The 14,523-nt window shown below is 34.8% G+C and overlaps 2 protein-coding genes across 5 annotated transcripts in view; one reads left to right on the top strand and one right to left on the bottom strand.

Annotated features, from left to right (window-relative positions):
- The window catches only part of cdc42bpaa (CDC42 binding protein kinase alpha (DMPK-like) a), a 72,292-nt gene extending 67,912 nt beyond the window's left edge, over nt 1-4,380 (bottom strand). For all 4 annotated transcript variants that reach the window (XM_016278081.1, XM_016278084.1, XM_016278082.1 and 1 more), the window contains exon 1: nt 3,230-4,380. In XM_016278081.1, coding sequence (XP_016133567.1) covers nt 3,230-3,407 — 178 coding nt within the window. In that variant the 5' untranslated portion in view covers nt 3,408-4,380. The remainder of the gene's footprint in view (nt 1-3,229) is intronic.
- A 6,653-nt stretch (nt 4,381-11,033) lies between these two features.
- On the top strand, nt 11,034-13,244 carry LOC107589597 (left-right determination factor 2-like). Its single transcript, XM_016278080.1, has 4 exons — nt 11,034-11,317; nt 12,214-12,457; nt 12,563-12,814; nt 12,917-13,244. The coding sequence occupies exons 1-4, from the start codon at nt 11,053-11,055 to the stop codon at nt 13,242-13,244; spliced, it is 1,089 nt and encodes a 362-aa protein (XP_016133566.1). The 5' UTR covers nt 11,034-11,052.
- Nucleotides 13,245-14,523: the final 1,279 nt, after the last annotated feature.

Raw genomic sequence — 14,523 nt, 5'->3', positions numbered from 1 at the left:
AAACACATTTTTTGCAATGATCACTCAAATGTGGTGATCAAACACTTATAATGATGTGACCGAGATACGTAATGGAGGCAGGGCATTTAACAATTTAACAGTAAACTTTATTATCCAAAATGAGTCTGACATCAGTGCACTGAACAGTAAAGCTGAAGTTTATTCAACTTTAATTGAATTCAATTCCATTCAACTTTATTCCGTTAAAGTTTTTCACTTTGGAACATTAATTCACGGATTTGCGCTACGGTCTTCACACACAGACGAAACTTACTAGATAAGTGTGAAGTGTGACATAATATACCTCTGTAAATAAATACAATATAAATTCATGTCTCGTGCACTTTAATGCCCTTTGAATGTAACGTGTATGTTCCCTTGGAACTGGAATCATGGCGGAATTTTATGTGAAGTCCACTTCGCAGGGCATTTACGGTCGAATAAGACAATGCTTGAATGCTGCTGCCTGAACAAGAGACCTCCTTACTGAAGCGAAAGTGTTGACTGGTGTCACTATCTCCCTTCAGCTCGAGGAGCCCTATTGAACGCCACCCTCCGCGCGTCAGTAGCCCCCCGGGATCGCTTGATCGGTCGGCGCCGGACTGCGAATTTAACCACGCGTAACTCCCGAACCCTGGGGGCTATCGACGCGGGGGTGGTCTCATTTGAAAGCGGGCCTCTAGACATACACTCGATTCGCGTTCGAGAGGGTTCCTCGAGCTGAAGGGATCCCCCGAATTTGGTGCGGATTCGCCTCGCCGTTACGGAGATATGGCCGTTCAAAGTTTCAATGGTTTCCATAGACATAAGCTTCAAAAGCGTTTCATCCAGGTCGCCAGTAGCAAATAATGTCGCGTGCTCTGCTGGACAAACTAAGTAATTACAGCATTTCAAGCATTTTATGTGCGTTATATGTTCTGTAAAAAAAATTGTATTATCTGCGACATATTCGCCGATACCGATATATCGGCGACAGGCTCATATCGGCAAAACGATATATCGGTCGGGCTCTACTATATACTATAACGAATAAATAGGCCTATTCGAGAAATATATTTTTACTTAAATAATAAATTAAGAAAATTAAAGAAAAACTGTGCAACAAGTAGCCTAGTATGCAGAGTTTCGGTTCATTTTTGTGCTGCACGAAAGGAAACCAGACGGCAGAAAGCGGGATCCTAATTTTCTTTAGGATTATTTTACAAAAGCACAAAGATTTTTATTATTATTGTGAATTTACACAAATAAAGGCAAATCTTTTACAATTCCGATTATCTTTATGACTAAAAGGAGTAGTTGCTTCCACTGTTAGAGGGAAAGAAATCAAATGATTGCGCCGGCGCCGCATTCGCACACACAGTTAAGCATTGCTGCCTTGACAACGCAGCCTGTTCATTATCATAATAAGACAGTCAGTCAAACATATGGAAAAAACACACTGCTCAGTTTAAATATGTAATAAAATCTGTGCCGTTAAGTGTTATCACCGTACTGCCGTGATGTTATGAAAAACATTTTGTTTTACGTGAATATTGAAATGCGAGTGAAGTAGGCTACATAATAAATAATATTTTGCCATTCAAATACATTGCAAATACGGAAACATTTGATTTTGTGTCAAATGAGAGACCCAACGTTGGTTTCAGTTTCGTTTTAGCCTAAATGAATTAGTTTTGGCTTGTTTATATTGCTATAGCTTCTTATATTTTTAATTCTTGTTCTTTTCTAAATACTGTTAATTGAAAGGCTTTGTTGTAGAGTGTGGGGAACTAAAATAACCTAGCTAAGTTTACAGTGTTTATAATGTTTGTAAACATTTCGCATCAGCATTAGGCCTATTTCTGAATGAAATAATAAAATGCGACTTATGTTTTTTTTCTCGTAGCGTATTTTAACCATGCAGCAAATCTTTTTAAATAGGCTATTTTGATAAATTACTGAAAAAATAAATGACACTTTTTTATTTTTTTTTTTATTTTTATTTTTTTAAATACAATTATTTGCATTAATCGGTCAAAATTCTATACGCTCGTTTAACGGTTAACGGTTAAAATGAACATCCCTAGTTGTGGACTCTCATTATGATGGCACTCATTCACTGCAGTGTGCAGACCAACTGATGTAATGCTACATTTCTCCAAATCTGTTCCCACAAAGAAACAAATTCATCTTGGATGGCCTGAGGGTGAATTTTCATTTTTGGGTGAACTATTCTTTTAATGCATTAACAACTTTACCACCACACAAGTCAACGTCAAATTCCATGCTTGGAAAAATCCTTTGTATAACACAAAAGGAGGAGATTTCACATTTCAGACGTCAGCAGTGTTGTTATTCATATAGATAATGACACTGTATATAGCCAGGGGTCTTTTTCTACATTATTCACACAGCCATAGCCTTTCCTATAGGGAACCAGTTTGATCAATTACCAAGACACTGAACAGCACAACCTTCAGTGTCACAACACTGTCACAGACAGAAGAAGATTTCTTTCATTTATTTTTCAACTAACCCTTCAAGACATTCAATAGCACGTGTACTTTTAAATAGAAATGGTTTGAGACTATTTTTAATCAAATTCCAATAACATATACTCCCTTTCTGAGGTTAATTTCAATCCATGCCCCATGCTTTATACTGCTCAACATGCTGGTATGATGGCTCAGAATTTAACAGCATGTTGCTACTTGACTTTTCCAGGGCAGTACACACACACACACACACACACACACACACACACCTATGATTTAGTGCTGCCAAACGTGGCTTAAAGACATTTGGTGCATGAACTTCAGTGAAATATCCTTATTTATGATTACTTTAAAACCCAAACACCTACTGAACTTAGGTTTGGCACCATAATAATCAATAAATACGATGACTTACGATGCATTAAAAATAAAATGCATTGGTTTACTATGGGTTGAACATGAAATGCATTGGTGTAAGACGGCCTCAACATAAAATGCATTGATTTTGATATGGGTTAAACATGAAATGCATTGGTTTACTATGGGTTAAACATGAAATGCATTGGTTTAAGATGGCTTGAACATGAAATGCATTGATTTGACATGGGTTAAAGATAAAAATGCATTGATTTAATAGGGTTTAAACATTAAATGCACTGATTTAAAATGGTCTTGGCATGAAATACATTTATTTAATATGGTTTAAAAATGAAATGCATTGATTTGAGAACATGTTTTTAAAGCATTATACTCACCCCATTCCAAAAACTCAGCAATGTTCTTCTCTCTTCTGAGTGGGGAGTTGATACACTCATCATAAATGCTGATGAGAACATCCAGAAGAGTTTCCACACTAAAAGACTGTCCATTGGACTGGACAGGACCATCCAGAATCAGTTTTTCCAGCTTTTTCAAACGCACTTCTCCAGACATGGTGCAAAACGAGTGTCAGTCCAAAAAAAAAAATATTTGTGTAATGTTATTAAAATCAATGCAAATACGCGAACACTCTTTGGAGGGGTTCTGTAAATAGCTATAAATATAACCCACCCATCATCACAGTAAAATGCAGTCACAAAACTGCAGAAAACTCAAAAATAATTTTAATTTCATATCAAATAAAACTTTTCACTACATCTTTTAATGCACTCTGTGGAAGATCAACAAACCACCAAATGAGGGGGAAACAAACTATTTAAGACATTTATCCAAAAAGACCTTGCACGTTTATGTAAAACTGTAATTTATCTCTTGCGTTTTGTAAATATATTTAAGTGCCTTTTCTGTAGCTACTCAAGCTAACGAGCTAACAACATTCCCGCGACACAATGCAACTGGTTTACTCTCATATAAATACAAAAAAATCGTCTAGGAATATTAACAAGTAGTAGTGTCAAACCATGTCATGTATATAGACTGTAAAACATCCCCAGTTTGTTCAACTTTAACGGGTTAAAATAACTGATGCTAATGATCCGGCTAATAAAGACGTTTGGCTAGCAGGCTAAAAGATTTTAGCTCGTCCTCAAAGAGAATTTTCCTCAAAACAAACAGGAATAACATGACACGCCCAACAAAAGTGATATTTATGCATTACGTGTGTGAAAAAGATGGATAAAATATGTTTATGTCCGCAAAAAGTGAGTTTAGCGAAGTTCCCCAAAGACACCATTGAGAGTCGCTTAGTTTTCCATAGTCCTTTATCCCATGAATAATTCCTCGAAAAGTAAGTCCTGCCCGCGGGATTAAATCCGTCACATGATGATGCTGATGATGATGATGGGGTGAAGATGAGAAGGAGGATGGTGATGGTGGTGTGTATGTGAGGTGACGGGGTGATTCTCTCTCATCTGCCCGCCGCCGCTGAGTGTGTTTCAGGAATGATGAGGAGAAACATGGCGACTAGTCTCTCTCTCTTTCTCTCTCTCTCTCACTCTCACGCACACACCACACACAACACACACGCACAACACGCACACGCGCGCTCACTCACTCACATTCACACACACAGACACACACCACACACACAACACACACACAGACACACAACACACACACACACACACAGACACACACAGTCATGATGAACACACACACAGACACACAACACACACACAGTCATGATGAACACACACGCGCGCTCACTCACTCACATTCAGACAGACACACAACACACACACACACACAACACACACACACCACACAGAACACACACACAACACACACACAAAACACACAGTCATGATGAACACATACACGCGCGCTCACTCACATTCAGACACACACACACACAACACACAGACACACACACACACACACCACACAGAACACACACACAACACACACACACACAGTCATGATGAACACATACACGCGCGCTCACTCACATTCTCAGACACACACACACACACAACACACACACAGACACACAACACACACACATTCTCATATTTCATCCGCAGCAATGGAAATATGAAATAACTTGGCTTTTTGCTCACAATTTAGGTTAATCTGCCCCGCAATTCTCCACCAATTACTGTAGGGTAAACAGTGATAATTTAATAATTTAGCTCAAAGGGAATCATTTAAGATTTTAAAGGGAACTCCCACACACAGACACACACCACACACACAACACACACACAGACACACAACACACACACACACAGTCATGATGAACACACACGCGCACTCACTCACATTCAGACAAACACATCAAAATAAACATATACAGGCTACATGCACATAAACATATACTTGCATTTACATAAACATACAGTACACATATATAGACATTCACATGCCTATAAAACATTCATAAATACAGATATAGATACAATCTCTCAGGCACTTTAAAGAAATAACATATAAATAAAAAAATTAAAAAAACACCTACATATAAACAAACAAACATGCACATATACACCACACAGAACACACACAACACACACAGAACACACACACACACAAAACACACACACACACAACACACACACAGTCATGATGAACACACACGCGCACTCACTCACATTCAGACAAACACATCAAAATAAACATATACAGGCTACATGCACATAAACATATACTTGCATTTACATAAACATACAGTACATATACTTGCATTTACATAAACATACAGTACACATATATAGACATTCACATGCCTATAAAACATTCATAAATACAGATATAGATACAATCTCTCAGGCACTTTAAAGAAATGACATATAAATAAAAAAATTAAAAAAACACCTACATATAAACAAACAAACATGCACATATAAACGGATAGGACAGATGGACACACTTTGGAAATACACAAAAATAAACATGTATACATGTACAGCATATAAACAAAAACATAAATGTGCATCCATAAATACACATGTATACAGACAAATAGCCTATACATAAATACAGAAGTCTACAACAGTTGTTTTGCTGGGGCGGGGTGTTTGGAGGGGTGGGGCAGGTTGGGGTCACATGTGTTCACACGTTCATTTTTAATGCTATTAAGTAAGTAAGTGCTTAGATGATTTTATGTAGTTTAGTTGAATTACTTCACTTTCATAATTGATATTGGGAATCAGCTGTCTGTCTGTCTATCCATCTATCTGTCTGTCTAACGTTCTTTCATTCTATCTATCATTCTCTCTGTATCGATATCGTTCTATCTATCTGTCTGTCTGCCTGACATTTTATCGTTCTATCTGTCTGTCTGTCTATCTTTCTATCTATCTGTGTGTCTGTCTGTCTATGCTAGAACAATATGGTCACTCAGTTCATTTGTACCTTCCTTTTTTATTTAGTAACTTATATTTTAAATTCTAGTACATTGTAGTAGCACACGTATAGGGCATATTTGACCATTTATAAAAATGTTTATGAAAGGAGAAGTACTGAAAAGTTGCTTTCGTTGAACAATATCAAGTACAACAAATATACAGTGTAGCAAAAATTAATTCTAAATGAATTCCACTAAAATGATATTAAAAAAAGTTCACTTTAATTGCAGGCTTAATTGTTTAAGTAACACTCTCAAGTAGTACAAATGTGCAGTCGTAAGTGAATTGCACTTTTTCAACCACATTGAATTGAATTACCAAGAAAGGAAATAAAGTTGAACCTCTGGAAACTGAGATGAGATTACGTAAATGAATGTGGCGGATTCAATTAAATATGTTATTATGATATAATAGGCTAATACAAACTATAATGTGACTCTCAATGTATAGCACATATAAATGTGAAGTACTACATTTTGGTCAATTCTGAATGCCCTTGAGGCTGAAAAAATCCACTGAGCTTGTTGAGACCTATGGTTGAGACAGTTTAGGAACAGTTTCTTGGTAAAGCACCGTCACCTACTGGCCACTTCAGTGATTCATTTACTACTTTTCTAATTGGCTGCATGGAATTTATGGAAATCATTTGTGAAGAGAATGAACAGAATTTATGGAATGGAGGCAAACTGTGACACAGAATATCTTTTTATTCTGGTTTGGCATTTTCGATCAAAGAAAGTCAAAGCAGACTGTATATTAACAGTTTTGTCTGGCTGAATAGCTTAATTGCATTTCTATTAGTCTTGATAGTGGATCAAATAAAGCCCTCCATCACAGCAGTAAACATTGAGGACAGCTGATGGGTGTAGCAGCTGGGCTGGTTTCAATGAACAGCTTCTCATTATGAACACTCATCATTAACACCTTTTGTGTTTATTGGGGCTCTTGATTAAAAGGGCTAAAGTACAGGACAGTGTTATTGTTGGTTTAATCCTTCTGATCCCTTTTCATATGCAATTAGAAAATGAGAAATACCACTTTCAGTCTAGATCATCTAATTAATTGATGTGCTAGAATCTGCAGCATGGAGAAATCAAAGAAAGTCAATCGCAACACCCCACCCTCCAAAACAACCGTCTATAGCTAGAAATAATAGTTTGGCTTAATGAGTCATTGAAAGTCTCAGGCCTAAGTTCTTTTGTTATGATGGTGTGTATTCAAAGCATTAAGCACAATATAATTTTAACTGGACTGTCTCTTGAAATATCTTTAAAGGGTCAGATAGTTTGGAATTTACCACTGAAAATGTACAATACACAGAAATGAAGTATTATTAAATTAAATATAATTTAATCATATTTAATACTGACTGAGACCACAGTGCAAAAAAAAACTGAAAACATAAAATGAAACTTGTGTAATTTTTCAAGAAAAAAATAACTTTTAAAAATTTATAACAACAAAACAATTCAATATATTGACATTAAATACATTGATATTTACCTACATAATTATTTTTTCTTTATTCATTTGATGACAAATTGCCACTATCTTAAACAAAGGACAATTTTTTTAAGGTGCAGGTGAAAGATTTGACAGAGATACAATTGTGTAATTGTGCAAAATAAATGTTACATTTTTTAACAAGTTTTTATGAGGTCCACAAATTCTTATTACTTTTTTTTTTATTATGATGGCAGCTTATAAGACAGCAAATAAATTTACATACATAAAAGCTCAATTTTTTCACAAAAATATAGTATGCTTTAGATTAATAAAAATCGAAATAAAATCAAATCATAAATAACGTAAAAATGCTTTGAGATAGACTAAATAACTACTAAATATAGTTTGGTTTTGTTAGCAGTTTTAGATTAGGCACAAAAATGAATCAAATATAAAGGTTTCAAAAATAATTTTATTTTAAGCGCTGTATGAATATTTGGTCTTAAATTTATGTTAGAGAAAACTTATCTTATCTGTAGTGCTATTGACTTCATTTGGAATAATAAAAGCTATGTTGATTCGTAAACATTGGATTATATTTGTCTTGCCCATCCTGACAAACAGCGTCAGATAATAACACGATTACCATGAAGACATGGCTGTGTAGCAAGTAAATTTGCTTAGCTGTCTGATGTGACGTGATCCGTCATCAGCCGTTCCTGTGCCATCATTGTCTGACATCCCAGGACAACCTGCGGCCCCAATACACAATACACAGACTGGGGTAACTTTAGTCCCACGTTGGCAGGACAGAAGAGGTCTGAGCAGTCCTGCAATAGTAACAGATAATCACCCCCTTGAGAAACTCCCTCCAATCCACATCCCTGAACACACTCCTGGATTCACTGCCTCTGTTTGTGGAATAATGACAGCAGGGGTGGCCATTCTCAATACACTTTCCTCTCTCCTCTGCCCTGACAAATACACTGCTGCTTTTACCAAAGATGGTGACAGCTGGAAAGCAGAAGGCAATGAACTGAAATATAGGCAGAAAAATAAAAGTGAATGCAACAAATAAGCGAACCATGCACTAATTACATTTACAAAATTGTAAAAATTGTATTAGCTGCAGAATAAATAAATAAACGTTTTCTTCACAAAAACATTCATTTATGCTTTAGAAATAATTTAACAATTATTAAAAAGTAAACCTCTCTCTCTCTATGTGTGTGTATATATATATATATATATATATATATATATATATGCTAACATTTCTATAAAAATATATATAAAATATGTCAACATGCCCTATACTGTAAAAATGTTTTTCACAAAAATACATTAATTTATGCTGTAGAAATAATAAATTAATAAAATTGAAAAAGATCATAAATACAAAAAATGCTTTGAAATAGATTAAACTGATAAATAAATGAATATACATGAATGGAGTGTAAATACATAAAGTGAGTATATATATATATATGTGTGTGTGTGTGTGTGTGTGTGTGTGTGTGTAAATATGCCCTGAACATACTTAATATGAAAAATGCTCTTCACAAAAACACATTCATTCATTCATGCTTTAGAAATAATAAATTATTACAATATAAAAACAACTATAAATCTCGTAAAAATTATTTGGAATTAAAACTGATTTTGAAATTAAAACTGATATATAAATATATAGTGTAAATACAGTATATAGATAGATAGATAGATAGATAGATAGATAGATAGAATAATTTATATACTTTTTTTATATTTAAAAAATATATAGATACAAATTATATAATGAACATAGGCTACTTAGGATACACTTGAAAAACCAAAAGTCATGAGCAACAATAGGTGGTCTAAATGGGACATGGCTTTGAAGGGTGTCTTTTTTAGGTTGTCTCCCCTTTTTTGGAGGTGTGAAGAGCCAGACGGGGTGGGGGCAACTGTATATAAACCCTGAGAGACTCAGAGAGTCAGTCATTCAATCAGGAGAGCGACACTGGCATCACCACATCAAGCATGGCTCTGCTCATCCAGCTGCTCATTTGCACCACAGTGATCTCATTCACTCAGGGATTCAACCATGAGGACATGAAGCAGGCGATGCTCCAAAAACTCGGACTAACCGAACTCCCCAGGATTCAGAAGCGAGATTTGGAAAATCTAATCATCCCAGCTCAGATCAAGAACAAATATCTGTCCATGCTGAAACTCCATCACAAGCGCAGGAGGAGATCCCTGCCAAGCCTGGCGGGAATTCTTAGAGGCATCCATGGAAATGCAGGTGGGTTACATTTGCAAAATGAAATTGAAATGTTAATAAGTAAAAAAAAATAAAAAAAAATATTTTTTTATATTAGTTCATGTATTTTGTATCATGAACTAACACAAACAATAATTAAAGCAACAAATAACTGGGCCATACACTAATTACAAATACAACTCTAAAAATTTTAAAGATTATATTAGTTGCATAATAAATTAATAAAAGTTCTTAAATTTATGCTTTAGAAATAATAAAATAAAAATGCAATCGTGAATAATGTAAAAATCCTTTAAATAGATTAAACCGATAAATAAATACATAAAGTACATTTGCAAACTGAAATTGAATTGTAAAAAAATTTATATATTTGTACATAATATTCTATATTTTAATATTAGATTATGTATTTGGTATCATGAATTAATAAAGAGCAATAATAAATGCAACAAATAACTGGACCATACACTAATTGCATTTACAAGTTATTTATAGAATTTATTTATTTTGACTGAAGTTAATGTTTAAATATATAATTGTTGCGACATTAATGTATACAGCTTTTAATATAAAAAATGTTACTATGTCAAAATTAACCAAAATTAATAATTGCTGTGAAAGTATTCATTGAGTTCATTAACTATTGTAACTAATGAACCTTGTTGCAATATTCTACTGATCAAAAGTATGTTTAATTAATTTCTTACTTTATACCTTAAAAATGTAAAACTGATATATAAATATATAGTGTAAATACAGTATATAGATAGATAGATAGATAGATAGATAGATAGATAGATAGAATAATTTATATACTTTTTTTATATTTAAAAAATATATAGATACAAATTATATAATGAACATAGGCTACTTAGGATACACTTGAAAAACCAAAAGTCATGAGCAACAATAGGTGGTCTAAATGGGACATGGCTTTGAAGGGTGTCTTTTTTAGGTTGTCTCCCCTTTTTTGGAGGTGTGAAGAGCCAGACGGGGTGGGGGCAACTGTATATAAACCCTGAGAGACTCAGAGAGTCAGTCATTCAATCAGGAGAGCGACACTGGCATCACCACATCAAGCATGGCTCTGCTCATCCAGCTGCTCATTTGCACCACAGTGATCTCATTCACTCAGGGATTCAACCATGAGGACATGAAGCAGGCGATGCTCCAAAAACTCGGACTAACCGAACTCCCCAGGATTCAGAAGCGAGATTTGGAAAATCTAATCATCCCAGCTCAGATCAAGAACAAATATCTGTCCATGCTGAAACTCCATCACAAGCGCAGGAGGAGATCCCTGCCAAGCCTGGCGGGAATTCTTAGAGGCATCCATGGAAATGCAGGTGGGTTACATTTGCAAAATGAAATTGAAATGTTAATAAGTAAAAAAAAATAAAAAAAAATATTTTTTTATATTAGTTCATGTATTTTGTATCATGAACTAACACAAACAATAATTAAAGCAACAAATAACTGGGCCATACACTAATTACAAATACAACTCTAAAAATTTTAAAGATTATATTAGTTGCATAATAAATTAATAAAAGTTCTTAAATTTATGCTTTAGAAATAATAAAATAAAAATGCAATCGTGAATAATGTAAAAATCCTTTAAATAGATTAAACCGATAAATAAATACATAAAGTACATTTGCAAACTGAAATTGAATTGTAAAAAAATTTATATATTTGTACATAATATTCTATATTTTAATATTAGATTATGTATTTGGTATCATGAATTAATAAAGAGCAATAATAAATGCAACAAATAACTGGACCATACACTAATTGCATTTACAAGTTATTTATAGAATTTATTTATTTTGACTGAAGTTAATGTTTAAATATATAATTGTTGCGACATTAATGTATACAGCTTTTAATATAAAAAATGTTACTATGTCAAAATTAACCAAAATTAATAATTGCTGTGAAAGTATTCATTGAGTTCATTAACTATTGTAACTAATGAACCTTGTTGCAATATTCTACTGATCAAAAGTATGTTTAATTAATTTCTTACTTTATACCTTAAAAATGTTTTCAAAGTTATGATTTTTAACATCATAGCAATTTTTTTGGACTATTATGAATTGACTTACTGATCGAGAATATCAAGTAGAAATTGTTATGCCAAATTAAATATAAAAAATGTTGCCAAAACATTAAGATGAAAACATTTTTACAGTGCATCTGTCATAAACTATAATCTAATGTATTCTGTTTTTCACAGATATAACAGGTGAAATGAAGTACTCTGACACAACCCGTCAGCGTCTTGTGTTCGACATGGAGGCCAGACTGCAAGAAAACACTGAGGTCACTATGGCCGAACTGAAACTTTTCCAAACAGCTGTGCAGAATCCATCGAAACCTGAGCGAAGGCACCACAGACCCATTAACAACGCCAGAGTGAGCATCTACTGGGTGGAAGTGCTGGGAAACGGCTCTAACAGAACATCACTCATAGACTCAAGGTGTGCCAGACGTCCGAACATAATAAAACATAAAGAAATGCTCAAATAATAACAGCCTTTAATTTTATAATGCAACTCATTTGTTCACATTTGCCATTTTAATAGACTGGTTCCCATCCATGAGTCTGGCTGGAGGAGCTTTGACGTGACTCAGGCTGTTCATTACTGGTCTAAATCCCAAAAGAAAACACCTCTGCATCTGGAGGTGTGGACTGAAGGAGAGAGACCTGGTAGCTACGCGGCTGAGATGGCCAAAAGAGTTCGCTTTGCCACACAGGACCCGAAAGAAAACACCCTGGAAAAGGATGTGGGTGCACCTGAACTTGTGTTTTACACCCTAAACCTGGATGAATATGGGTGAGTACTGTAATTAAATTGCAGCTTATTTAATTTGCATTGAATTTTACACCTTTCAATCATATGTTCATTAACTAAAATCCTTCATTTCCATGTCAACAGATCTCAGGGGAACTGTAACTCCAGCCCAAACAGCAGCAAGTGTTGCCGGGAAGAGCATTTCATCAATTTCCGTGAGCTGACCTGGACTCAGTACTGGATCATTGAGCCGGCCGGGTACCAGGCCTTCAGATGTGCCGGAGGATGCAAGCAGCCCAAGCGTGGTTACTATGGATACGGGCAGAGGACCTGTGCAGTGATGGAGAGCGCGCCGCTGCCCATGATGTACCTGGTGAAAAGGGGAGATTACACTGAAATCGAGGTGGCAGAGTTCCCAAATATGATTGTTGAGAAGTGTGGCTGCTCTATGGACAAAATCCCTCCAGTCTAAGACTGTCTCATGGCTTGCTCTCAGATGAGAGGTGATGATGTTTTAATTCAATATCTCAGAGATACTGAACTGAGATTCACATGTTACAAATCCCCACTGAGCACTTGAAAATCAAATTATTTATGAATTATTTGTTTATGTAATGTAATCATCAGAAATAGCCTGTTGAGTGATGTGATTTTTGAAAAATAAAAGAAGTAATTTTATATCCATGAGTCATGTTTTCATTCTTTTTTTATTATTATTTTAACATGATTCACATAGTCATATTTTTTGTTTTGAGGCCTATATACATTAAATGAAATCATTTTTAGTTTATAATGTTTAGAAAAAACACCTACTCAAAAAAAGAAACATTAAAAATAATTATAAAATCCATGATATATATTGAAATATATATACAGACAGAAGCATGTGATGTGATTTCAATGAGCGTGTGTCTCTGGTGAATAAATGAACAAACTGCACTGGATTCAAACACTCATTTGACCTTGAAATATCAAACCCTCCCGTCACTAATTCTGGAGACAAAACATGTTACAACTTCACCTGGCATTAGATTTATACCAGCAACATTCCCACCTTAACATAAATGTACCATTTCATTTGATTACTGCCCATAAAACCAACTTTCCTCAGACTGTAACATAATAACCTCAATATATAAACAGAAATATACACATATACAGGTATACAGATACATAGATAGATAGTGAAAATGAAAATTACCCCATGTTTTACTCAACCTCAAGCCATGTATATGACTTTCTTCTTTCAGACGAATACAATCAGAGTTATATTTAAAAATGTCTTGGCTCTTCCAAGCTTTATAATGGGATTTTGAAGCAAAATAAAGTGCATCCATCCATCATTAAAAGTAATCCACATGGCTTCTGGGGGTTAATAAAGGCCTTCTGACGTGATGATGTAAGATGTGAAGTGACTAACGTGGAAGCGCAGATGAGAAAGCAAAACAAAACACCGGTCACGAATTAGAAGTACAAAATGAGGATTTGTAAAGAAAAATGTTGAAGGTTTTTGATATAAGCCAAAAGGAGACTGGTTTTCCTTTGCTGTAAACAAAACTTGGTTCTCGCGAGACTAGCATATTCTCACCGGAGCTTACGCTACACCTACGTCATCCACTGGAACGCCACTCTCTCATGAAAGAGCATTTAGTTAGCGGAAGCTAGAGATTACGGTTTATAAAGTTTTAAATATAAATATTATTCATACACAAAAGCATCAATTCAATTCAGAAGGCCCCCCCCCCCCGGAG

Source organism: Sinocyclocheilus grahami, unplaced genomic scaffold, assembly GCF_001515645.1.
Source record: "Sinocyclocheilus grahami isolate Dianchi unplaced genomic scaffold, SAMN03320097.WGS_v1.1 scaffold118.1, whole genome shotgun sequence".
NCBI lineage: Eukaryota > Metazoa > Chordata > Actinopteri > Cypriniformes > Cyprinidae > Sinocyclocheilus > Sinocyclocheilus grahami.
The sequence above is the reverse complement of the archived record's forward strand: the minus strand, read 5'-3'. Positions and strand labels throughout refer to the sequence as shown.

Bases quoted from the DNA above. Each gene is read 5' to 3' on its own strand.
- LOC107589597 (XM_016278080.1), top strand. From the start codon at position 11,053: ATGGCTCTGCTCATCCAGCTGCTCATTTGCACCACAGTGATCTCATTC. The intron at 11,318-12,213 runs GTGGGTTACATT...TGTTTTTCACAG, and splicing joins AGGCATCCATGGAAATGCAG to ATATAACAGGTGAAATGAAG. The intron at 12,815-12,916 runs GTGAGTACTGTA...CCATGTCAACAG, and splicing joins CTAAACCTGGATGAATATGG to ATCTCAGGGGAACTGTAACT.